Source organism: Ascaphus truei, chromosome 4 (assembly GCF_040206685.1).
Source record: "Ascaphus truei isolate aAscTru1 chromosome 4, aAscTru1.hap1, whole genome shotgun sequence".
NCBI lineage: Eukaryota > Metazoa > Chordata > Amphibia > Anura > Ascaphidae > Ascaphus > Ascaphus truei.
The window spans coordinates 255,203,550-255,228,204 of NC_134486.1; the positions used below are offsets into that span (position 1 = coordinate 255,203,550).

Consider the following 24,655-nt stretch of genomic DNA (forward strand, 5'->3'; position numbering starts at 1 on the left):
ATTGCATGTTGATAAGGGACATCAAAGCAATTTTGCTGAATGCTATTTCTAACAGGGAAAGATGCAATTGTTTCATTTTTTAAAAGAATTTTCCCAATTTTGGGAAAATGAAACTGCTACGTTATAAAGTAAGAATAAAGTAAATGATTTTAAATAGTCTTCAATTCTGCTATATGACGAACACCGACTTAAGAACATTACTCAATCCGTTCAATAACAGCTGCTTAGTCTGGCTTTCCTTTAATGAAACACCATCTGCTTTCCCTGATGCCAGTAGAGTATCTCCTCGTGTAGTAAATGTTTATGAGCTACAGTTCTAAAAAGGTCTTCTAAAAATTGTCAAAAGTTCTGTAAATTCTGCAAGATATTTACAAGTGCAGGACATTAAACAGTCAACCAATAGGAACGGATGACGTTGCGGCTTCCTATTGGATCGGGACACCTAGGCACGGTATCTGAATTTTTGAATGGAGAGAAAAACACTGGTAACCACAGCAGTAAGTAGCGCACCGCCAAAGAGAGTGGGTCAAAAGCTAGGTTAAAAATATATATCTTTATTCGGCCATAAAAAACGGAAGTGTCAAAAACCTCCTACATGTTTTGTGCGTATAGCACTTTATCAAGGAGTATGCTCCTTGATAAAGTGCTATACGCACAAAACATGTAGGAGGTTTTTGACACTTCCGTTTTTAATGGACGAATAAAGATGTATATTTTTAACCTAACTTTTGACCCACTCTCTTTGACTGTGCGCTACATCTTTTTGGATATTGCTCTGGACTTTCTACTAGTGGCAGCACGCCCCAGGACAAGCACAGGAGGGGGACACTTCAGAGATGTGAGTAGAAATCTTCATTCAACATTGTATTATCTGTGTGGTTTCATGGAGGTCAAGGGATCATCCCAATGAGGGGTGGAGTAGTGGGATATTTCTCTTTGCTCTGCCCCTTCAGCGATTATTGGTCCCCTTGAGGATTGTATACCACTTCAATATTGTGCATTACTACAAAAAACTCCCCGGTACCAGTGCTATGGATTTATGTGGATGATCATTATCAAATATATTATGCGGATCCGGCATTAGACTCCTTATACCGCAGCAAAATCGTAAACACAGCAGTAAATATTTTGAGAACCAGAGGATCTCCAGCTAAAAAATACTGCTGTTCAGCTGCTTTTAAAATTTGAATTAAACATGTTGATTAATGAACACAATGCTCACCCAAATGGAATGGACAAGTAGTGTTAACTTGTGATAGAATAGCAGCAAAAAGAACAAGTGGGCTAGCTGATACAGACTAAAGGGCCATATTTACAAGTCTAAGTTATTTTGCCATGTACTCATCCTTTTTAAATGAGAAAAATTTAAGAAAGAGTTATAGTTCACTGTCAAAAAATAGAAACATAAATAAAGCAGTAATGTTTAAAACCAAATCAGCTTTAACAATGGCCCTAATTTCTGATGCGGTTCTACCATTAATTAAGTAATGAATGCATTAATACTTGGACTGTATAGTTTTCTATTTTGTGCCCAAAAAAATCAATTGTACAGTTCAAAAGAATAAGGTTAGCAGAGTATGTTTGCAACTTTTCCTTGGCTGCCCTCTTGTGGCTTGAGATAAACTTTATCATTATGTATTTTCAGTATACTTATACTTAAATCAACAACAGATAAAGGTAAAGGCCTTGTGTTGGAGGACGTGCGCAGAGGTATGCAATGGAGACTTTTTAGGGTAAAATTAAATAAGGCTTTTATTGCGCCTGTTTCTTTAACATAAGAAAATCATCCAAACATATGCAAATAAGGGGTCAAACAAAGCTTCTGTTCCACTTGGGAGTATTTCTAGTGAAAGATATGCAGTCAACAACTCCCTTTAGATTAGCATGTCTCCCAGCCCCAAACATATATCTTGATATGTGCAGATATACGAAAAGTCTTATAAAGGAAAGTCTTATCTGTTTCTTGTAGTTGGAGGGAAAGTCTTCTATGTTCCTGAGTTGCTGCCTTTTCATCAGGCTATATCAGCATTCAGGTTTAGAAGTGCTTTCCCCTGTGTCTTGCTGGCAGCCTCTTCTGGTACGGCTTTGACTCCAGAACGGCTTTGACTTTTGCTGGATCCATGGCTAATCCAGTATCCGAGATGATATATCCCAGAAAAGAGGTACTGGATTGATGGAATTGGCATTTCTCTAACTTAGCGAACAGATGATTCTCTCGTAAGCGTTTTAGCATCACATGGTCTGGATGTTCTTGTGCTGATTTAGAGAAGATCAGGATATCATCCAGGTATTCGATGACATACTGCTGCGGCACAGTTTATTCGAGCATTTGCCCGTTCTGTGCCGCAGCAGTAGCCTGGCGCGCGCCCGAGAGTGACGGGCGCGCGCCGAAGCAGCGGAAGAGCGCCCTCCGATCGGGGCGCTCTCCCTACCGCTGCCGGGTCCGCCGGGTCCCCCGGAACCCCCTGCCGCTGTCCCGCGATCGCGGGACACCAGGGCTCCCTCGGGGAGCCCCTGGACGCGCGTGCAGGGGGCGCACGCTCCCGAAGACGCGTGACCGCGCGTCTATGACGCGCGGCACGCCGAGGGGCGGCCACTAGCAAGCCGGGAAATCTCCCGGCTTGCGGATCTGGCCGCAGTGTAATAAACTGTGTCGCCAGTGTACTGTATTTGTCGAGGAGTTCCATAAATATCTTGATCACAAAGTTCCGAAATACTGCCGGAGCATTACAGAATCCGAAATGCATAACAAGATACTCGTAGTGTCATCACGCTTATTGAAAGCCATCTTCCACTCATCACCTTGATGAATGCTAAACAAATTATAAGACCCTCGTAAGTCAAACGTGATAAAAAATTGAAGCTACTTGAGAACCTGTCAACCCGTTCAGAAATGAGTGTAAAGTAGAGTTTATTTACCATGATTTTATTGAGTCCTCGGTACTCAATGCATGGTCGTAGTGTTCCATCTTTCTTTATAACGAAGAAAAACCCTGCGCCAGCAGGAGAAGAAGACTTACGAATTAATCCCCTCTGAAGGTTTTCCTGAATGAATGTACTCCTTCATGGAGCGGTTCTCCGGAGGTGACAGTGGATTTTAACCTCCTGTGGGAGGAACTGAGCCGGGCAAAAGATCAATGGGACAGTTCAATCCACCAGGTCTGATTGACATTAACCTCTTTTGCTGAGCCCCACATGTTAGAAGCTCAATTAACAAACTTGTATTTACATATAGAACAGGATCAAATTAATGCAAATGTACCAAATTACTTAACTAGATATGTATATCCCAATATTTGTGCATACCCCACTTAGGGCCACAAATAATAAGTGATGGAAATGGGGCCATTCATGGTCTGGCTACCAGTCTGCCCTCCCTGACATGCAGGTCCTGGTAGGTGCAGGCAGTGTCAGGCTCAATTTGGGGTTTCCCCACACCAGCAGTTTCCTTGAGTGACAAGGGTGAAGGTGGGACAAGGCCTGAATTCTGCTTTCTGGGCTCAGACCTTGTACCTTCACCCTCTGTACTAGGGAAGCTGCAACCCTAAATTGTCTCAGTCTTGTCTCACCGTCTGGGGTGGGACTTTAACTTGCAGCCTCATCAAGTGGCTGAGGCAAAGCTAAGGCAGCTGGAAAGGTCTCAAGCCTCAAACAAGAGCTAGGGACGATCCAGAGGTCTGGGACCTATGAGAAGCCTGTAATCAGTGTATATCCATTGTATGCTGGTTGCTGAATAAAGGATGTTCATGTTCAACTACACTCCTGGTCTGAGTCTGCAGTCTATCAGGGGGGTATGTAATAGTTCTTCTGCAGGGACTGCCTCCAGCTCTCCTGGAGTCTGCTGAAGATGGAGGTGCTGATCTATAGCGAAAGAACTATGATTTTACCTCCAAAAGCCTGTCCCGTTTCCCCCACAACTTCAGTGGAACCTCAGCTCTCCTGCAAGCCAACAGGAATTATGCACCACTACACACCTAGTAGTGACACCATCTTCCATAGGGTGTGGGAAGAGGGGCTACATAAATAAACATATTTCAATGTAAAATTAAAAGGTGCTGAGCTTTAGCAGTGGTATGATTGTGTTAGGACCCGCGTGCAGGGACAGCATCATTCTGACTGTGTCCTACGACAAACAATGTCTCCTTTATTATGTCCTTCACTGCTATGCAGTCGGGACTTGAGCACCACACATGCGCAGGAGAGGGATTTCTGGGGGGTTTCCTTAGTTACCTACGATGCTCCTCACTGTTGGCAGCGCGTGTGATAGACGTGTGGTAGTGACGTCATCGCCTACTTGACGGAGATGCTCCTGTCACACAGGTGTATGTATTTTTGGTATTATTTAATTGGTTATTGCTGATAGGTGTTGTTGGCTATATATAGGTGTAGAGGGAGAAAGGCGGTGGCCCGGGATTAAAGGGGTTACACCCCATTTGGCCATCCCCTGACCTCACCCGGGAGTCAAAGGGTTAACTGGGCTAAGACCCAGAACAGTGATTTAACCCCTGTAATGACATGTACATGTGTATTCCCCTGTTACCCTGTTACATTGTAATGTCTGGTTTAATCAGTGTCTGCATCACACACACACTGGAATCCATCCGGGAGCACAAGGGTTAATAGTCCTTTAATGACTATAGCTCTTTGTGAAGTTTTCCCGCCTTTTCAGGCACCATTTTGCAGGTCCCCATTGGCCGCCATTAGGGCTCCATGCATTCTAATGGAGAATCTTGTTGTTTTAGTCCTGTTTCCTGTAAAGACCAGCAGGTGGCTTCCGAGAGGGAGAGCAGCGATTTCCCATTGAAAGTCAATGGGCCCATCGACTTCAATAGCGGTTCCTCGAGGTAACTTTCGAAGAACAAGTTGGCTGCCGTCCAGACCGCAAACCGCAAAGCGGATACATTTTCAATAGGAGAGCTTTGATCACTTACAAGTCAAGGTCAACGTCAAGTGGCGTGGGAATAAACAGTTCTAGGGCCCCTAGGAATAAAATTCTTTTTGTGCCTAGTTCCTAGGCGTCCCCCCACTTGACCACAACCGGGTCCCCAAATCCTGGACCCCCGATAAGGGTCGAACCGAGAAGAACGGGTCGCGCCATAGGCTTTGCCGGCGGCGGCAGAAACGGCTCAGAAAAATGACTAAGTGTGAAATTCTGTATTTTGGTACTCCATATCTCCTGTTCCGGAGGGCCCAGCGGATCAAGGTTTGGGGTGTCTGCAGTCACTGCTCCGGCATCACTGCAGAACCATCCTTGACCCGCCTGGACCAACCCAACGGGGTGTGTACCCCTTTGAAGGTTCGGGACTTTTCCCATAGACTTCAATGGCGGAGAAACCCCATTGACCTCAATGGCGGCAATTTACCATTGAAAGTCTATGGCGGAGAAGCCCGTTGTTTTCAATGGGGATTTAGTGAAAAGCTGAGATTTCTTTTTTTAGCAGAGATTTTTGTATTAAAATGAAAACTGAATTAATGTGCATTTGTGTAACTCCGGTTCCATAGGTCGTAGCAAGTTGCTTTTTGGACCATATGGTGTCTCAGTTCCGGCCATGAGAACTGAGAAGTTTGGTTCTGCTAGACCCAATAGAACCGGATATTTTAATACGTGTATGTTTTATGTTTAATACTGTGTCCCAAGGTATGGACAAAGACTCAGAGGAAATTCCTTTGTCTACCAGGATAACAGATGGCCCAAGAGGCGCCCCAATGTCTAGGATTTAAGTATTGCTCAAAGGGTCTTGTCACCCTCCCTAATGATTTAAGGGCGGAGGAGGCTCAAACCAGAGCAGTCTCCAAGTGTCCCAGTTATCACCTTCCAACAAAGGTTATCTTGCAAGAGGTCCAGATGGGCAGACTGGCTGGCATTCCATTTGCCTATGGGGGGCTACAGAAATGAGACCCCAGAGTTCTACTGCGCATGTGCCAGCTAGCAGGGGGGCCTGTCCTAAAATGTGTTCCCCCATCAAAGATTGGCTGGAGATAATTGACCACCAATCACAGGTACTTCAGGTTAAGGATAGAGGGACAAAAGGTATATAAACTGCTGTTCCCCATATATCCTTGGTTAGTCTTCATTGAGTCTTCATTCGTTCTTCGTTTACTGATATGGTTACCTGATATCACCTGAATGATTACCTGATTGCTGAAGAGAAATGCTATATCTAGCTTCTCATTCCCCAACCCCTTAGTAAGTGTACTTCTTGTCTGTTACTGTATTATTATTATACCTATAACTCCTAAGCTGATGCACACTCAGAGTCGATATCCAATACATAAACTGCTGATAGTATCAATGTCAACTAATAGATAGTTATACAACCGACCAGTTCAGAGTGCATCTTGTGTGTCATTAAATGTTTGTGGAAGGGCATTCCTCTTGTTTAAACAAGGACTTACATTCCAGGGAGGGCAGACGTATAGTCAGAACCAGCCATGGCTATATATAAATATATATATATATATATATATATATATATATATATATATATATATATATATATATATATATATATATATATATATATATATATATATATATGTATATATGTATGTATATATATATGTATATATATATATATATATATATATATATATATATATATATATATATATATATATATACGAGAAGAAAAGAAAGCGCCCGATCCTAGTGTAATAAAATAAGATACACGATTTAATGTTTCCCAATAAAACTCCAACAAATGCAAACTCACAAACAAAGAAAATAATCAAGCATGTAATGAGTTAAACTCATTCACCAGATGCTGGAATCTGCTGCTCTGCTCGCACGTCCTGCTCCCACGTGTTGTTTTGGCACCTCTGAGCTATCGTCCCTGGGATACTAGTGCAAGCTAGTGACGGTCACTGCACCAGACTTATCTATACTTGGGACTTTCACTAAGACTCTGGGTCTCTGGGATGCTGCCCCGCGCTGACGATTGGTTCCTTATGGTCCCACCATCTCCCTTCCTCCTATCCGGAACCTCTGTTTACCTCAGTTTGTTTCTGGGGAACATCAGGAGTAGCTGCATGCCCTCTGGGGCTCCTGCTGGACGGTAGCTCAGAGGTGCCAAAACAACACGTGGGAACAGGACGTGCGAGCGGAGCAGTAGATTCCAGCGTCTGGTGAATGAGTTTAACTCATTACATGCTTGATTATTTTCTTTGTTTGTGAGTTTGCATTTGTTGGAGTTTTATTGGGAAACATTAAATCGTGTATCTTATTTTATTACACTAGGATCGGGCGCTTTCTTTTCTTCTCGTTTTCATAGATCGTTTGGGAGGTCGTTGTTTCCTTTCAGAAGGCTGCCAGTATCCTATCTAGTGGGCCAATATCCATTATTTCCATTGTAACAGGACTACACCTATGGTTACTTCTTGGACTCTAATCTGATTATTTTTATCATATTTTCCCATTTATGTCCACTTACTAAATTTTTTATATTTTATTTATGCATGTATATTTGTTTTAATTTGATTAGTTTTTAGTTACTGTTACATTGGTTCATAATATTTAAAATCATTAATATTTTTATTTATTTTATTTTTATGTTATATGCTAGATCATCATTCATGGGTTTATACTAGTGATTCTTTTTATTTATATAAGATCACAACACATATTTAACAGATGTTATTGCAGTAGATATCAAGAGGCGCAGTCTTTTTTGTTTTTATATAGTATATATATATATATATATATATATATATATAAATATATATATATATATATATATATATATATATATGTGTGTGTGTGTGTGTGTGTGTGTGGCCAGGTTCCCCTCTGGGCTTCCCAGGCCCCCTTACCTCCCGATCTGCTGCGGAGGGGCTTGGATGTATCCGGCGGTTGACGGTGGTTGCAGGGGAGGCAGGGACAGGTGCCGGTAGCTGCGGGGAGTAGTTGCAGGCATTGCGGCAGTTAGGTAGGTGACCGAGTTGCCGGAGTCTCCCGGTGGCTCCCTTCGCAGAGCACCGTCATGTTGCTGATGCGCGCGCATGCGCAAACGGTTTGCACATGCGCAGTAGAGTCATAAAGCAGTGGCCATATTAATTGGAACTCTGCAGGGGAACTACTATCCCCAGCAGCCCCTGGGGCTGCTAGACACATGGGCTGCAGAAGCCAATCTCGCATCCAGATCCCCCTGCAACTTAGTGGATATATTTGGCGGGCTGAGGAGACCATGTCAGTCGGAGCTAGGACAAGGAAAGGGTAGGTGTGATGGTGAAGGGGTCCCCAGGCCGCCAATTAAAGCATTATGCCCAGCTGGGGGGCCCCTGAATCATAAAAGGTGACTGTGAAGTGTCAGTTCTGCAGCCCAGAGCTGGCTGCAGTCCTGAAAATGTATGATACAGTGTGTTAAATGTGCCCCATAGCTATATCGGGGAATTGTGAGTGTCAGCTCTTCAACACAATTGTGGTATATAATTGTTGGTATAATAAAGATGTACTGTATGTGGTTTTACTGTTCCAGGAGTGCCAGCCAGAGGGGATGTGCAGGGTGAGTTTCAGGGGTGACTTTACAGTAAAATGTTGTCAGGGTGTGTTTGGGTAGACGGGGGTCACTGTTGTGGGTTACCCTGAAACATGTACTCAGGAATCCCCCCAGATTCCTGAGGACATGAGTAACATGGGTCAAAATCCTCCCTAGAATGCAGTTTGCAGCTCACCGCCAAATCCCCCTGCTTCAGCACAAACCAGGACAGTAAAACCGGGCTGGGAACTGAATTCCATTAAAGGTTCTCGGAAAATGTCCAAACCCCATTGTGGGGTTCAGAACATCTCCCACCAGGGATAAGGGGAAGAGAGTTATAGGGGTTTTAAGTTAAAATGTAGAATGTCAGCTCTTGGGCCTGGGCATTGTGTATGCATTACTATGACTGTGTGAAAAATATCCCCAACCTTTACGGGGCATAAGGGGTTAATGTTTATCCCCACACTCCAGTCAGGTATAAGACTGAGCAGGTTTGTTTTATTAAAATAAAAGGTAAATGGGTATGAAGGGGTTAAATATATCTGCATGTATAGCAGGGATTCCCCAGTATAGCAGAGGTATCCACATAAATGCCCAGGTACCCTGAATCCAGTATCGGGGTTCAGGGGGAAATCATATCATGTGTTAAATGTATGAATTATGATAACAATGTTTTCTGAATGAGGGGAAAAGATTAAAACCACATGAAAGCCGATAGCTAACTTTAGTTAGGAGCATCCTAGACAGATGATTTTTGGTGTGGGCATTACTGAGGTACGAACACCTAAAGGGGTTATGTTTTTGAGCATTAACGTTCAATCCCAGTATTAAATGAATGTCCCCTGTAATTTTGGTATTTTAAAGTTATAAGAGTAAGGAAATTAACATTATAGACAGGAGGGGACACGCCTTCCTTCAGTCCAGAACAGCAGATGACACTTAAGGTATGTAATCTTGTGCTTTGAATTGCAGGATAAAAATACCTCTGAGCTTCAAAGAAATAGAGATGTGAGAGCCATTTGGTCTAGAGGGGGTCTTATGGCTACTAGATCAAAGGGACATTTGTCCTAGAGGTGCTAAACCTATTGTTAGCAAGAAAGGCTAATTGGAACACCGTTATCCTCACTTCAAAGTGTCCATTTGGCCTAGCTAGACTGAGCGGCATTCATTAAGGAAACAGGATGGCATATGCTAAGTGGCAAGTGGCCAGTGGGAGGAAGATGACATTTTTGTTGCACATGCTCAGTTGCGATACTGAGGCTTTGTGCCAGTTTTTGGAGTGCCTGGCAAACCCTTGCTATAGGTAGGATAATTGGTTCCCACGCAGTGATTCGCTGCAGTCTGAAAAAATGAGACATGTGAAAGTTTTAAAAGTTGGTGCAGCAAACAGAGGTCAGAGTCATCTGATATTAAGATTCATCTAAGTTCCATCTAAGGTCCATCATGTAAAGAAGATTCCATCAAAACCAAAGATTTGTATCCAGCTTCCAGTATTTGTAAGGCCTGAGGATTGGCTAATTAATCCTGCAGTGGCAGAACGAAATTCTTTTATTTGGCTGAAATATAGGGGCGGCAAGTTGTGCCCCTAGCCAAAAGACTGTCCTTTTTCCTGCTTGCTGTCAACCCCGCGCTGGGAATTGATTCATGGAGGCCGGATTGCATGAACTTTCATTCCAGAAACCTTTTATTTCATTATAGTAAGTGTGTTATTCGTGATATTTTTGTAATTCAAGCTGTGGTCATGCCTTGAAGGGGCTCACAGGCTTACAATGCTTTGGCCAAAGTGTTAAACTAAATGACCCTTTTATTCAAGAGATAGGCCATTGGATGTAGCATTGGGCTCTGTTTGTGTTTGTTCAATCAAAGGATCCAGATGGTAAAGTGTTAATAAGCTGGCAGTAGGGTGTGTGTGCAGGGTGTCTGTGGCCCCTGCACTAGGCCAGTGACCCCCATAGGCCCTAGCTAGGCCCGACTCCCTTATGCTTGTGGTTGCTGCAGTGAAAGGCCCATTAGATAAGGACACTGCCCCTGTAGTGCCAAGTATGAGGGACACAGCAAGGACGAGGCAGTGAACTTGCAATCCGGTGGTCTGGGACCAGATCACCCCACAGATAAGAGACTATCTTCATATTGGGACCTTTCAGCTGGACACCACCCCACGTGGAGGCAGATTAATCGCTGACAACGACGGTGTAGGACTGGACGGCCCCTTTATCTTCAGTCGGCGCTACCAGGTGCTGGAGTACCTGGCAGGTATCACACCTACACCTACAAGTGCACCAACTTTAACACGGGTTGTGGGCAGCGCAGTTGCACACATTGGGTGGGTTGACTCTTGTGGACACCAGGGTGGTTGGGTGCCTCAGTACATAACTTAAATAATGTGTGTTGAAGACCTACTCATGTCTCAAGTTGCAAAGCCAGTACAACCAACCTCACACTGATGAGATCCACAAGGTCAAAACAGTCTGTCTGTCAGTGGGTTTATTGGCTTTGCATCTCATCCCAGGCTATTTTAAAAGCTGTGTTTAAAGCAGCATGCATTGGCTTAAGGGCTTAACCATGTAAGGTGGTCTTGAGACAAAACGTGGCACTGTGTGCTCATTTGCATGTCATTTCCCACAATCCCTTACTGCAGTGGAAGCATTGTATGCTAGGTGATAATTGTGAAAAGCAGGGTTGCAGACCTGTCTAGGACATGTGAATGTGCCCACAATGATATTTTTATATGAGACAGACAGACAGATAGACAGATAGATAGATAGATAGATAGATAGATAGATAGATAGATAGATAGATAGATAGATAGATAGATAGATAGATAGATAGATAGATAGGCAGATAGATAGATATGTAAATATATATTTAGATATTACAACAAGACAAATTGCCTGCAACAGACTAAGCAAATAATGAGTACTTAAATTAGTAATATAATAACCACTAACGGTGCTAGGGACTAGAAGTAATATAACAATGAAAAGATAAGCGTCCCAACTCAGCACTCAAGTATACTCAGAACAAATATCAAAGAAATTATGATTTATTTAACAGCACAAATAATCACACATACTGTAAAATACAAAAAATATTAAAACAAACCCTGACATCCTCCTGTGATAGAATATGTATCATACAGGGGAAATCCCCTATGAAGACACTGATCGACCCCTAATACCCAAGGCAAGGGAAAAAAAGCCTATAAGCAAAAAATATATGTAGAACAAGGGGTTAACAATAACCCCTTGAACCTACAAGGCCGGCCTCACCCCTAGTAAATATAAAACCACACAGCAAGCATAGATAACACATACACCAAATTCCCTAATACATGCTGATGTCAAATACATATATTATATACATACCCCATAAATGCAGTTGGTATAATCAAGACAAACCAGGCATAGTACCAAAAAGAGACTGTTAGTATGGGATCAACAATGGTTAACAGTTCACATCAGTTACCATAGTCCATGAGACCATCCATGCCACACTGTGATAGTAAAATGTCCAAATGGTAAAGATCTTCCAATTGAGGGGTCCATCCGCAGGGGAGTCAGGGAAAAACAAACGCTGTTTGGACTGCATGGAGCCCCAGCCACATTTCAGAGACACATAGATAAGGTGCTGAGACCCCATAGGACTTATGCCGCAGCCTACCTAGATGACATTGTCATTTATAGTAAACACTGGCGGGCCCATCTAAATAGGCTGAAAGCGGTCCTCAAATCTCTAAGAGAGGCAGGGCTCACAGCCAACTCTAAGAAATGTGCCTTGGGTAAGGCGGAAACCAAATACTTAGGGTATGCAGTGGGAGGTGGAAAAGTAAGGCCACTAGCCGACAAGGTAGTTGCCCTGAAAGAAGTTCCGGACCCCCCAAACAAAAACGCAGGTACGCTCTCTGCTGGGTTTAGCAGGATACTACCGGCAGTTCATCCCCAACTACTCGGAAGTGGCAGCCCCTTTAACGGACCTCACAAAAAAGTGTGCCCCTACACAAGTGGTATGGTCAAGGGAGTGTCAGAGAGCCTTTGAGGACATAAACACCTTTTTATCAGAGGGTCCGTCCTTAGAAGCCCAGACTTCAACAGGCCTTTTGTAGTGCAAACGGACGCATCAGAGATAGGGCTAGGGGCAGTGTTGTCACAACAGTTTGAGGGAGTTGAACACCCTATCCTTTTCCTGAGTAGGAAATTGTTCCCAAGGGAAAAAAATTACTCAGTGATTGAGAAGGAGTGCCTCGCAGTAAAGTGGGCAATCAAGGCTTTAAGGCATTACCTGGCAGGAGTCCATTTTACTCTGGTGACGGACCATGCTCCACTGAAGTGGTTAAATAGTATGAAAGATTCCAATGCTAGGTTAACTAGGTGGTATATGGCCCTCCAACCCTTCTCATTTGAGATTCAGCACAGGCCGGGAAAAGAGAACGCAAATGTGGATTTCTTTTCTAGAGAAGGGGTGGATGGTCAGGCTTCAGCCGTGCATAGCCCCAGCCACACACTAACAAGGGAGGAATGTGACAGGGTAAATAAAAGCCACCAGCTATATGCCTGGCAGACATATGTTTAGTCTGCAGTGCAGCAGTGATGAGGTTAACTTCAGCTGGGAAGCTCATGGCAATTAGTTGAATCCCAGCTGCCTAATCAAGGTGTATTAAAAACCCCAGGATATGCACACATGCAGGCTAGCTGGACAGGAGACAGGAGTGAGTAACTGAAGAGATTACTGATACAAGGTCTGTTTGCAAAGTAAACGGTTTATGAAATGTCTGTCTCCTGCATACAAAAGAGTAGCTGCCTTATTTTTGCTCTGTCTACTAAAGAGAACCTTATTTTTGCTCTGTCTGCTAAAGAGAAACTATTTTGCTCTGTCTGCTAAAAAGAAGCTATTTTTCTTTTGTTTACTGATGAGAAGTTATTTGTTTTGCTGCATGTTTTAAGGCTCAAATAAATAAGCCTTATCCAAAGAACCCGCGTGTGTAGTTGCATGTACTCTGCAACAGCTCCCAAGAGTGCGAGCCCCCGGGCTATAGCTACACCCCTGTGTGTGTGTGTGTGTGTGTGTGTATGAGTGTGTGTATATATATATATATATATATATATATATATATATATATATATATATAAAAGGAAAAAAACAACAAATTGGAGTAGCGCCTTAGTAAACTGATCCAAATTAAATTTAGCTTTGTAGGAAAGATATAGCAATCAGGCTATATGAGCAATAAAAACCCAATGACGATATATAAACTATAATAGCTGTATATAGTGGTAGACTAGACCAGCGGTGCGCAAACTGTGGGGCACGACCCCCAGGGGGGGCGCGACACTGCCGACGGGGGGCGCGGGGTTTACAGAGGCCCCGCGCGCTTCCCGAAGGCACTTAAATTAAGTGCCGGGGGAGCTGCAGGGCCTCTGTAAACCTAACTTACCGTGGCTCCGGCGGCTTCCTCCCTGCGGCGCCATGGCAACGCGGCGTCAAAATGACGCTGCGAGGTCATGTGACGTCACGTTGCTATGGCAACGTGACGTCATTACGCCGGAGCGCGGGTAAGTTGGGGTTGGGGGGGGCGCGGGAGCAAGGGGACAGCCATCAGGGGGGCGCAGGGAAAAAAGTTTGCGCCCCCCTCGACTAGACTATGAAAAACATATATTATACTATAAAGAAAATAAAAAATCTATAAGAAAAATATAATAAAAATATATATAAACCAGTACACAAGTTAGAGTCCAAAGATGTATATAATAACTGGAGATCTGCAGCCCGAGTATAAGGATCACCAAATCCCAAGGATATCTGAAAAAAACAAAAGAAAAACAGGCGCACTCCTAGTGTATTAAAGTATATAAAAAAAATTTATGGGACTATAACATATAAAAAGCGCACTCACAAACAGAGCATAAAATCAAGCATATATGACATATACTCATTCGCCATAGACTGCAAGGGTCCACATCAGCCGTTCCTTTGGTGCCTCCTCTGCTGTAACTGGTAACTCAGCAAGTTGTATGGATATTCCTGGAAACGGATGATGTCATCGCTCAGCATACCATGTGAAGATTTCCTCCGGTAGCAGCTTTTTCAACTGGCACACCCCTGACGAAGTCATCAGTGACGAAACGCGTAGGGCGTTTCCCAAAGTAGCGAGCACTGCAGCTGTTTTTACTGCTCACGAGCAGAGAGACTACCTTTGAGGCTATTGAGGACTGTTTTTGGGCTGCCAGTTCCACCTGACTGCGGATAACTCATGCTGGATTGTGCCAGTTGAAAGAGCTGCTACCAGAAGAAATCTTCACATGGTATGCTGAGCGATGACATCATCCGGTTCCAGGAATATCCGTACATCTTGCTGAGTTACCTGTTACAGCAGAGGAGGCACCAAAGGAACGGCTGGCGTGGACCCTTGCAGTCTATGGCGAATGAGTATATCTCATATATGCTTGATTTTATGCTCTGTTTGTAAGTGCGCTTTTTATATGTTATAGTCGCATACATTTTTTTATATACTTTAATACACTAGGAGTGCGCCTGTTTTTCTTTTGTTTTTTTCATATATATATATATATATATATATATATATATATATATATATATATATATATATATATATATATATCACACAAATAACTACTACTGTCAGAGTCAATCTAAATTGTCAAACAAGTTCACTATCCTTCCCCCAATAGTGGTAAATACTGGAAAGCAGGGTTGCATTATGTCCTTTTTGGTGGCCATTTATGGACTTTCTATCCACAATAATCTTTTACATCTAAATATATTTAGCGTCACAGTGATAATGAGTTTCATACAGTAGGGTGATTCTTGAGTGATTTGAAGTTATAACAAAATTGTGCATGTGTGTGTTTGTCTGACTGTAGAAGAAGAGATATGGACCCATATTTACTGCAAAAAAATACACCTTCAGAAACCGGAAACCCTTTACAGCCTTACTGAATTGATTCGACTGTAAGTGTCTTCCAGGACCAAAGGGTTTCATTGAGTCATTTTTATTTCATAAGGCATGGAAATGGCACGTTTCTAGATCTACACATTGATTTTTTCTGGTTTCATGTGGCTGACTCTTCAGTGATATATCTGTCAACATTTGTTTGGTATGTTAGCTTCATTGCATAGAAAACCTAACAATTTGTAATCATTGTCCAAGAAAACAATCCATTTAGTATATTCACAAATGATAGACTGACAGTATAATTTTTTCAGTGGTTTGATAACAGGTAAGGGGAGAACTACATTTGCATCCCAGACATACGGCTTTCTTTTTTTACTGTGTATTTGACCAATTGCGATTATATTGGCACAGAAATATAGGTGTAATAGGGACGTATCCCTGTTTAAATAAAGCTTCAATATAAGCCTGTAGTGGTCTGAGGAATCCAGCAGGGAGCTGGATAATTTGGCTAACAATTAACCAGTCTCCACCTGGTTAATCAGACAAGTGTAAAAGTCTCCTGCGTTGAACTGAAAAGCTCACTCACTGTGTACTCTTGAGCCACACATAAGCACTGTGTGCTGACATCAAGACACCAGGGACCTGACCTCTATTCCAGGGTGCAGCGAACCCTGGAACCTGCCAGAGGTTGACCCCTTAACGAACACCAATCCAGACCCAGAGACTGACATGAAGGGCACCTGTTTGAGGTACCTCTTTAGACTTTGGAGTGATAAGTTGGTAAGGGGCTTACCCACTCAACCCTGCAGATAGGGACGGTGGAAGTGAGTTAGCCCTTTCAAAGTGATAGGCTGTTTATTTGTTTATTTTTATATTTCCTGCATTGTTTAAAGTGATGGGCTGAATAAAGTCATGTTTTAATTTCCTCAAAATATGTCTCCCTGTGTGTACCTCTGCACATGTCTCTTACAATAGGACTGTAATAATATAGAACAAATGAAAAACTGATTGGACTATTTTGTAATAAAAAGGATAGTCATTATGGACTAGAAAGGACATGGTATCAGTCTTGTTGACATATGTCATTTAATTCTTTACTTATGAACAAACTCCATTCAATACAGTGCTGTATACAGCAGAAATTCCATTCAATGTGTATTTAGAACTAAATGTATATGATAGTATAGCCTTCTGGCGCTGGAAGATACCTTATAGCCTATTCAATTCAATAGATGTAAGGTGTATTTCAGTGTTGAAGGTGTATTATGGCACAAGACGTCTTAGTAAATATGGGCTTACAGGTCTACCACTTCCAATGGTGAAGCCAATAATACCCTAGCGTTGGACGTTAAGTGCTACAGTGGAGTGGGCTACTGTGGGATAAAGTAAGAGAGAGGAAAAGAGAAAAGCGAACACATTACCCACCCAAAATATATTTATACAGTACATTTTAACTATGATAATTAACTAAAACTAAGGAGATAAAAGTAGATAGATACTTTGACACAATTGTAAACTGAAGTAATTTTTCTTTTTTTTTTTAGCGGTACAAGAAGCTCTTTTTTGTGATATAGAATAAGTTTAAATGGCTATACCTCTTGGTGTTTTTTTTAAAGATAGATTTGTAGCAGGGGGTCTCCGGAGCAGAACCACCTTTATTTCAACTCTGGGGACCACCTGCTGCCTGAGATACGTCCATCTGAAGGGGCTGCTAGTAGCATCCCCGGCTGGGCACGCAATATGGCTGTTTAAAGTTGCTGAGGGCCAATCTGAAGCTGCAACATCATCCCTTGTGGCTTCTTATTGGCCTGCGTGACATGGGACCTTTAAACATGCAAGAGATACCAGCATCACCTTCAGATGTAAGTGTCTCAGGGAACAGGGTTTCTCTGAGCTGAACGGCATTGATTTCAGCTCCAGGTCAAATCTAGGGGGAAGTATATATTAAGGCAATGGTGCTTTAATGTTGATGACCACTGTACTAGGACAATTCTTCCTTAAACAGGTGAATCACTAAACAAACCACTAAAAATAAACTACCAACTGAAGAAAGAAGGCTACACCAATCCATTAGGTGCAGTAATCATTTATGCAGTCTAAAGCATAAATGCCCTTAAATTTGAACATGCAAAAGATAAAACATGGAATTAAAACCTAATTAGAAGAAATGTAGCGTATTATTGTGCTCATGCCTGAATAACAGGACATTGCCTAATCAATAAAGCCCAGATGTAAAGTCCCTTAGTTATGATGTACTGTATAGTTTCAACTCCTCCAGCTGGGGCAATAATGGCCAGCTAAACACCTGCTCTTTACAGTTTATTAACTAAATAGGGACTTACATATAGTAGAATATCTATTTATATAATTCTTGCAGATTACAACTCTCAAAACCAAAGGGAATGATGTTAGATTCCATATAAGCATTATCTTTCAAGGTACATACAATAATAAAAAAAAGATGTTGTCTTTGTTAGAATAAATACAATGTATGATACTTGAGAGTACAATATTAAAATCAAGCATGCTTTATATCGCATGGGAGTTTTAAGATAAATAATGTAATAGATAGAAGGTGAAGCTTAGAGACTGCAAAGCTCCATCACAATTTCTCTGATTTAGGTTAGTTTGTTAAAAGAAAATAAGATGGTAAGTTTTACCTGAGCTGCATATAAAGCACGAGTTTAGCAACCTCTGTAAACATCTCGGTCAGATAAACCTGCTCAGTTTTCATCCAGATTCCAATAAGAATAGAAATGCTCCTTATTGCCTCCTCAAGAGAACAGCTCCTTAGCCCTCATATACTGTATGGCAGAGGCTGATTGGGTTCTCACCATGACTGATTAAGGAAACATGCAGAAGATTAAGTCAGCCAAACTATGTTCAGACACTGTTATCTTACTCTTCTTTCTTTCCACTCTGTCTTCCCTCTACCTGTCTTTCCCACTGACAGACACAAAAAACACCAGGTTATTATATTCAGACTTAGCAAAAGAGGAAGCGATTTTATCAATGAGTAACTGATACACATTACCAAATCTTTTTGCCCTGCAAATGAACTGATGTTTGCTCAGCAGATCAATATGGCTGAAATATTATTCTCCTAAACTGCCTATGTGGACAGGAAGAAAGAGCAATGATCTCAGTAAGGTCAATATTCTAAATCTAAGCTATCCTGCAAAGAAAGAGTTAGCTGTAGGATGAGTAGTGTTTAGTCAGTCACAGTCAGCAACCTACTTTTGCTCATAATACAGTTCTAGTGTATGCATTCAGTTCTCCTGGACAAAATGACCTTTACAACACAATGGAAGTTATTTATCAACCTTCTCCTGAAAAATTTAGCAAGTTGGCCATACCGTATGTTGCACTATGCCATGCGATGAACCTTTTGTGTGGGTTTGGAATGCATTACGTAAGTAGAAAATAGTATATCACATTCACTCAAAGTTATGCAGTTTGAAAGTGCTCTATCCTTTTGTGAGACTTCTTGTTTGTGTTTTATAAAGTGCAGTTGGGCAATGATAAATGATATGTTGATACACTGATGCATATATGATTATTATTTGCATACAATTTTCTTGTCTGTCATGTCTAGTATTTACAGCATTTATAGCATTGTATTGTTTTTTTAAGCAACTGCAATTACAATTGAAGTCTTGTGAATGGCCTCTTACATACTGTACTGTAGAAAGAGACATACTTTGTTCAAAGACACTGTATGTGGTTTTAGTCTGTATGGTTTTGACTTGACCAGGGAGGCTGCCAGGCGGTTCCTTTCCCCCCCCCCCCCTACCCTGTACCCACCTGTAACGTACGAATAAAGACAGGAAATGGGAATTGGAGGTAAAATGGCCGCGGCTATTTATTTATACTGAAAACCTAAGAGCGGTAAATGCCACTCCCTGGCAGAGTGCTCCTTTGCCAGGAGGGTGAAGGGACAGTTAGCCTGCCCTTAAACCGCTGACCTAGTGACCCCTACGCGAGCGGGTGTAAGGAATCCGCTCCGCGGTTTACTGGTTGCCTTACCTTGCAGACCGGTGCAGTTCTGGAACAGCTCTCCTGATGTTTGCTGCAGCCTGGATTCACTCACCAAAGCAATACACACTCCCTCTGGTATCTACTGCAGCTGTGCAGCATATCACTGCAACCTATACTTGCATTCACTCATTGGAGCAGTACCTTCACACCCCCACCGGGGATTGGCCCGCTGGCCTTTAAGTATTGCTTTCCCATAATGCTCCTTGCCGAGCATAGTCCTAACTGGATGTCACTACTGTTTTGCCACAAGCTCTCGCTTGTTCCCCTATGCTGATACCAGGTTCCGCCCTGCGTCCTTCAGCTTCCTTCAAGCCGCTTGTTCACCTATGCTGATACCAGGTTCCGCCCTGCGTCCTTCAGCTTCCTTCAAGCCGCTTGTTATCCTATGCTGATACCAGGTTCCGCCCTGTGTCCTTCAGCTTCCTTCAAGCCCGCTTGTTCTCCTATGCTGATACGGAGGTTCCGTCCTGCGTCCTTCAGCTTCCTGTTCTCCTGTGCTGAAGCGGAGGTTTCGTCCCTGCGTCCTTCAGTCTCCTGGATTCTTGCACTGAAGCGGAGGTTTCCCTGTGTATCTTCAGCTTCCTGGTTCCTGGGGCCTACTCTTTCCCTAATCTAGAGAGGCCGTGTCCTGGTTCCTGCGCTGTTACAGAGGATTCCCCAGCCGCTCAGGACTCTTGCGCTGTAGCACTGGTGCACCCGTGCAGCAAAGCGGTGTGCTACTCTGGTCTGCCTACCATCTCCTGTGACCAGTACCATGGGCCATGGTCGTCGCTCGCGCAGAGGCCAACCCCGCGCTCCTAAGCTGAAGCGGGGCTCTCCTGACTACCTGTTGCCGAACTCTTGCCTGAACAATGTTTATCCTGATGTCTCCTGTCCTGACCCTGGCTTGTACAACGACGACGCTGTCTTCTCCTTTCCTGATTCTGCTACGTATGACAACGAACTGCGCAATCCGGATCAGCCTGCGCGGTCTCAGGTCGGTGCTTTTACAACCCCACCTCAGCCTCGCGGTCCGACCCTGGTTTGTGGCGAGCAGAACCCTGACAGCGGGCTCACGAGGTCATGGATAACTGACCTTGCCCACTCGTACTCCCCCCGGGCTCAAACGGCCCAGCTCCCAGTCTGGCAAGAACAAGCACCTACCCTCCAAGAGCCGCTGCGACAAGGCAAAATGGTTAACAACCCTTCCTGCTCGGAACCTCGTTCCTTTCATTTCAGCAAAGTATCAGCATTTCATACTGCAACAGAACAAAGAAACATTAACACGACATACAATAAATATTTTCACCTTACAGGGAGTACAATGGCACTGCTAAACATTTCGCTGTCGGTTGTTACATGATTGTCCTACAGTACCTAAGGGTACGGGTGGGTGGGAATCGTCTGGCAGGCAGCAAAGAGGCCGTGCTGCCCGCCAGCCTGGCCTTAAATAGGACCTCGATAAACTCCTCCCCTGGGCAAGTGAGGGAGGTGCAGGGGCGGGCCAGCAAGGAGAAGGCCAGCCCCTCCCCCCCAGTCAGGAGAAGCCCCGCCTAAGGCTAGGGGGGCTGCTTTATCAGGGAGGCTGCCAGGCGGTTCACCCTCTCCCCCCGCCCTGTACCCCCCTGTAATGTACGAATAAAGACAGGAAACGGGAACTGGAGTTAAAATGGCCACAGCTATTTATTTATACAGAAAACCTAAGAGAGGTAATTGCCACTTCCTGCCAGAGTGCCCCTTTGCCAGGAGGGGGAGGTGACGGTCAGCCGACCCTCGATCCGCTGACCTAGTGTCCCCTACGTGAGTGCACTCTCGAGGTCATGGATAACTGACCTTGCCCACTCGTACTCCCCCCGGGCTCAAACGGTCCAGCTCCAAGTCTGGCAAGAACAAGCACCTACCCCCCAAGAGCCGCCACCGACGGGCCTTTTTAACCGCCCTTAAATTTGGCCCATACCGCCAATCACACCAGAACCCTCTCCAAACCCTCCTGCAAACTGTTCTTAAAAAGGTCTATCCCGATATCTGACATGTGGACCCCATCTGCCCTGAGTAACCCCTCTGAGCTAGAATCAAAATCCGGATGCCTGATTTCCCAGCCCCCGCACTGCGCCATGAGCTTGCCTACTGACCTTTTCACCTTCTTCCAGCACCTTGTCTACCGCGCACAGCACCCTAGCGCCCCGCCAGGCCTGCCTGTAGACAATGTCCGATCATATAACCTGTACCGCTGGCTAACGACAACAACTGTGACAAGTCCTTGTTAATCCACACTATCCACACAGGTCAACCGACCGCACCGCCGACACATCGTTCCCTCCTGCGTGAATGAGCAGGATCTGAAGCATCCTCCTATACCTGGTCAGCACCAAAAGCCATGGGAGCAGCTGGTACCATCACAGCTTCCTCCTCCCCAGCAGAACACCCTCGCCTGATCGACGCACAAACCGAGGTTTGGACTGCAAGGCTGTCACGCCGCTGCCTCTCTGCCCAGTATATCAGGGAGTCGCTGATCTACACGTCTGCTGCTGCTGCATCTGTTTGGAGGGGGACGGGAAAGAAAATCATACCAGTGCAACCTGACCCTCGACTAGCATGGGACTGACATAGGACCAGTACCTGTTGGACTTCCAGCGCCTGATCTTCTGGATCACTTCTCCCACCAGCCCCGCGCACGCTGCCTCCATAGCGGCTCCAATCCTGAACGATTGAATCCGAAATTGTGCTGCTTCCAACCCCAAACCCTCCAGGCATACCCGGAACACCCGCAAGAACTGGAACCTGGATAACGGAACGCTGTCCGCATGCACAAGCAATGGCCCTTAACTTGCAGGCCGCGCACTCAAATATGCTCTAAGCGCCAATACTGGGCAAATCTCACTTCCCGGCACTCCAAGCAGCGGGACCCATGCTCCTCTACCCACTTGGTCTGTTTTAGATCGACGATGTGAAGCTGCAGCAAACCTTAACTGAGCACTGAGTCCCTCGCCTGCAAGTCCCCACCCCCTCTATCGGAGGCGCAGACTAGCTCCCACACCCGCAAAGCCCTGAAGAATGCCAAGTGAATGCTGCATTAAAAAGCCTCACCGCAAAAACTAATAAACAGACTAGCTCGGTCATGTGGACTTGCCTTTCCAATATCGCCAGGGTCACCGGCCTCCTGGTGTCGCTAGGGAGGGCCCCCCTCAACAATCCCACCACCGCGCGCTTTACTATAAATGCCTTAGTGATGTCTGTCTTCTCGCCTAGCCACAGAAAGAATGATACCCCACTCAGCTTCTTGCCTATTGACATACCAATTTAAAAACAAAGACAGAACATGAAACACAGACAGAGCCCAGTGCTACATCCAATGACACAGATACACGGTACAGTGCCTATATATATATATATATATATATATATATATATATATATATATATATATATATATATATATATATATATATATACTGTATATATATATATATATATATATATATATATATATATATACTGTATATATATATATATATCTTTTGAATAATATGGTCTTTTAGTTTAACTCTTTGGCTAAAGTGTTGTAAGCCCTTGAGCCCCTCCAAGGAAGACCACGTCTCAAGGGTCCTAACACTAATATAAATTCTTAATAACCTGTACATTACCAGGAATAATGATTTATAATAAATCTGTCAAAATTAGTTGCATAGTTCTAAGTCTGATTGAAGCTCTTATTAACCTTTATAATACCAGGAAAAGCACTCTGTATTTGGTTTGTCACAATCAAACTGCATGCAGGTTCCATGAGTGTGGAAGGTGAAATGGAGTAAGCTTTTAACCATTTTAAAGTGGGAGGGGATGAGCTTCAAACTAGGGAAATAGGAGCCACCCTCCAAATCAGCTAGGACCAGCTGAACAAAAATTGCAAAACCTACAGGACCCCTATAAGCTCATGAGCTGTATGTATCTATTGACAATACCAGCCAGCCCCTTGTGCCCCAATGCTACCATGAATCGCATTACGGTTTCCTCCCCTTCCACGTCTCTATCCACCTCCCCTGCGAAGTCTGAGTACTCACGCCACGTTGCAGCATAAGCCTTCTACGTACCCGGAGCCACGGAAGTTCGTACAGAGTTCATCACCGCGAGGTCCCCAGCGCCCATAAATCTACCAGGCAAGGAAAGCTAACCTGGTCCACCTCTGGCGCCCACTTCCGAAACTCTGTCATCTACAACCATGATAAATAATCGGCAATTTTATTTAAGACCCCCGGCACATGGCGAGCTCTGAAAGATATGTTCAAACGCGAGCACGAAGCTGCGCAACGGATTCACAACCGGAGGGGTGCGTGTAATTATTCACCGCTTCGACCACCCCCATGTTGTCAGTCCAGAATATTACTTCCCTGTTCGGGAACAAATAACCCCAAAGCGCACCGTGACCTGCAACAGAAAAAGCTCAAGTAACGTTAAGTTAATGATGAGCTGAGACTCGCGCCAATGCACAGGCCAGTGCTCTACGCACCATACTGCATTGAAGTAAGCCCCAAAACCCACTGACCCTGCCACGTCCGTGAACAGCTGTAGTTCGGCGTTTCGCGATGGATGCCCCCGCCATAATGTCCAACCATTGTATGTCCCCAGGAAGTCCAGCCAGACCTCTAAGTCCTTGCGGATATCGGCAGTGACCCGTATGAAGTGACTAGGACACCTGATTACTGTTGTTGCCGCTGCTAGACATCTGGAAAAAAACCTCCCCACCGCCATGATCCGTGCAGCGAACACATGGTGGCCCAATAATGATTGGAATTGACGCAGCAAGGTTTTCCTCAGGCCCATGAACTCCCGTAGGAGCTCCGCCAGTTTGTCAGGCGAGAGCCTGTACTCCATCCTCGCTGAATCAATCTTAATCCCGAGAAAGCTAATTACCGTTGTTGGCCTCACCATTTTCTCTTCCGCCAGCGGTACCCCGAACTCACACACCATCCCAAAAACTCAAAAAGCCAACATGCACACAGCTCTGATCCCGCCGGACCTATGAACAAGAAATCGTCCAGGTAATGCATGCACCCTGCGGCCTGTACCCTGCAATGCACCACCCATTCGAGGAACGTGCTAAAAGTTTCAAAGTAGAAACATGATATCGTGCAGCCCATGGGCAGGCACAAGTCGACGAAGTACTGACTGTCAAGCATGCAACCTAGCAAGTGAAAACACTAAGGGTGGACTGCCAGCAATCGAAAAGCAGACTTAATGTCCGCCTTAGCAATCAATG

At 44.2% G+C, this 24,655-nt stretch overlaps 1 protein-coding gene across 1 annotated transcript in view; it reads right to left on the bottom strand.

The window, feature by feature from the left end:
- Window positions 1-18,331, bottom strand: part of ARHGAP18 (Rho GTPase activating protein 18) — a 143,099-nt gene extending 124,768 nt beyond the window's left edge. Inside the window, exon 1 of the mRNA XM_075597291.1 lies at window positions 18,045-18,331. Coding sequence (XP_075453406.1) covers window positions 18,045-18,118 — 74 coding nt within the window. The 5' untranslated portion in view covers window positions 18,119-18,331. The remainder of the gene's footprint in view (window positions 1-18,044) is intronic.
- Window positions 18,332-24,655: the final 6,324 nt, after the last annotated feature.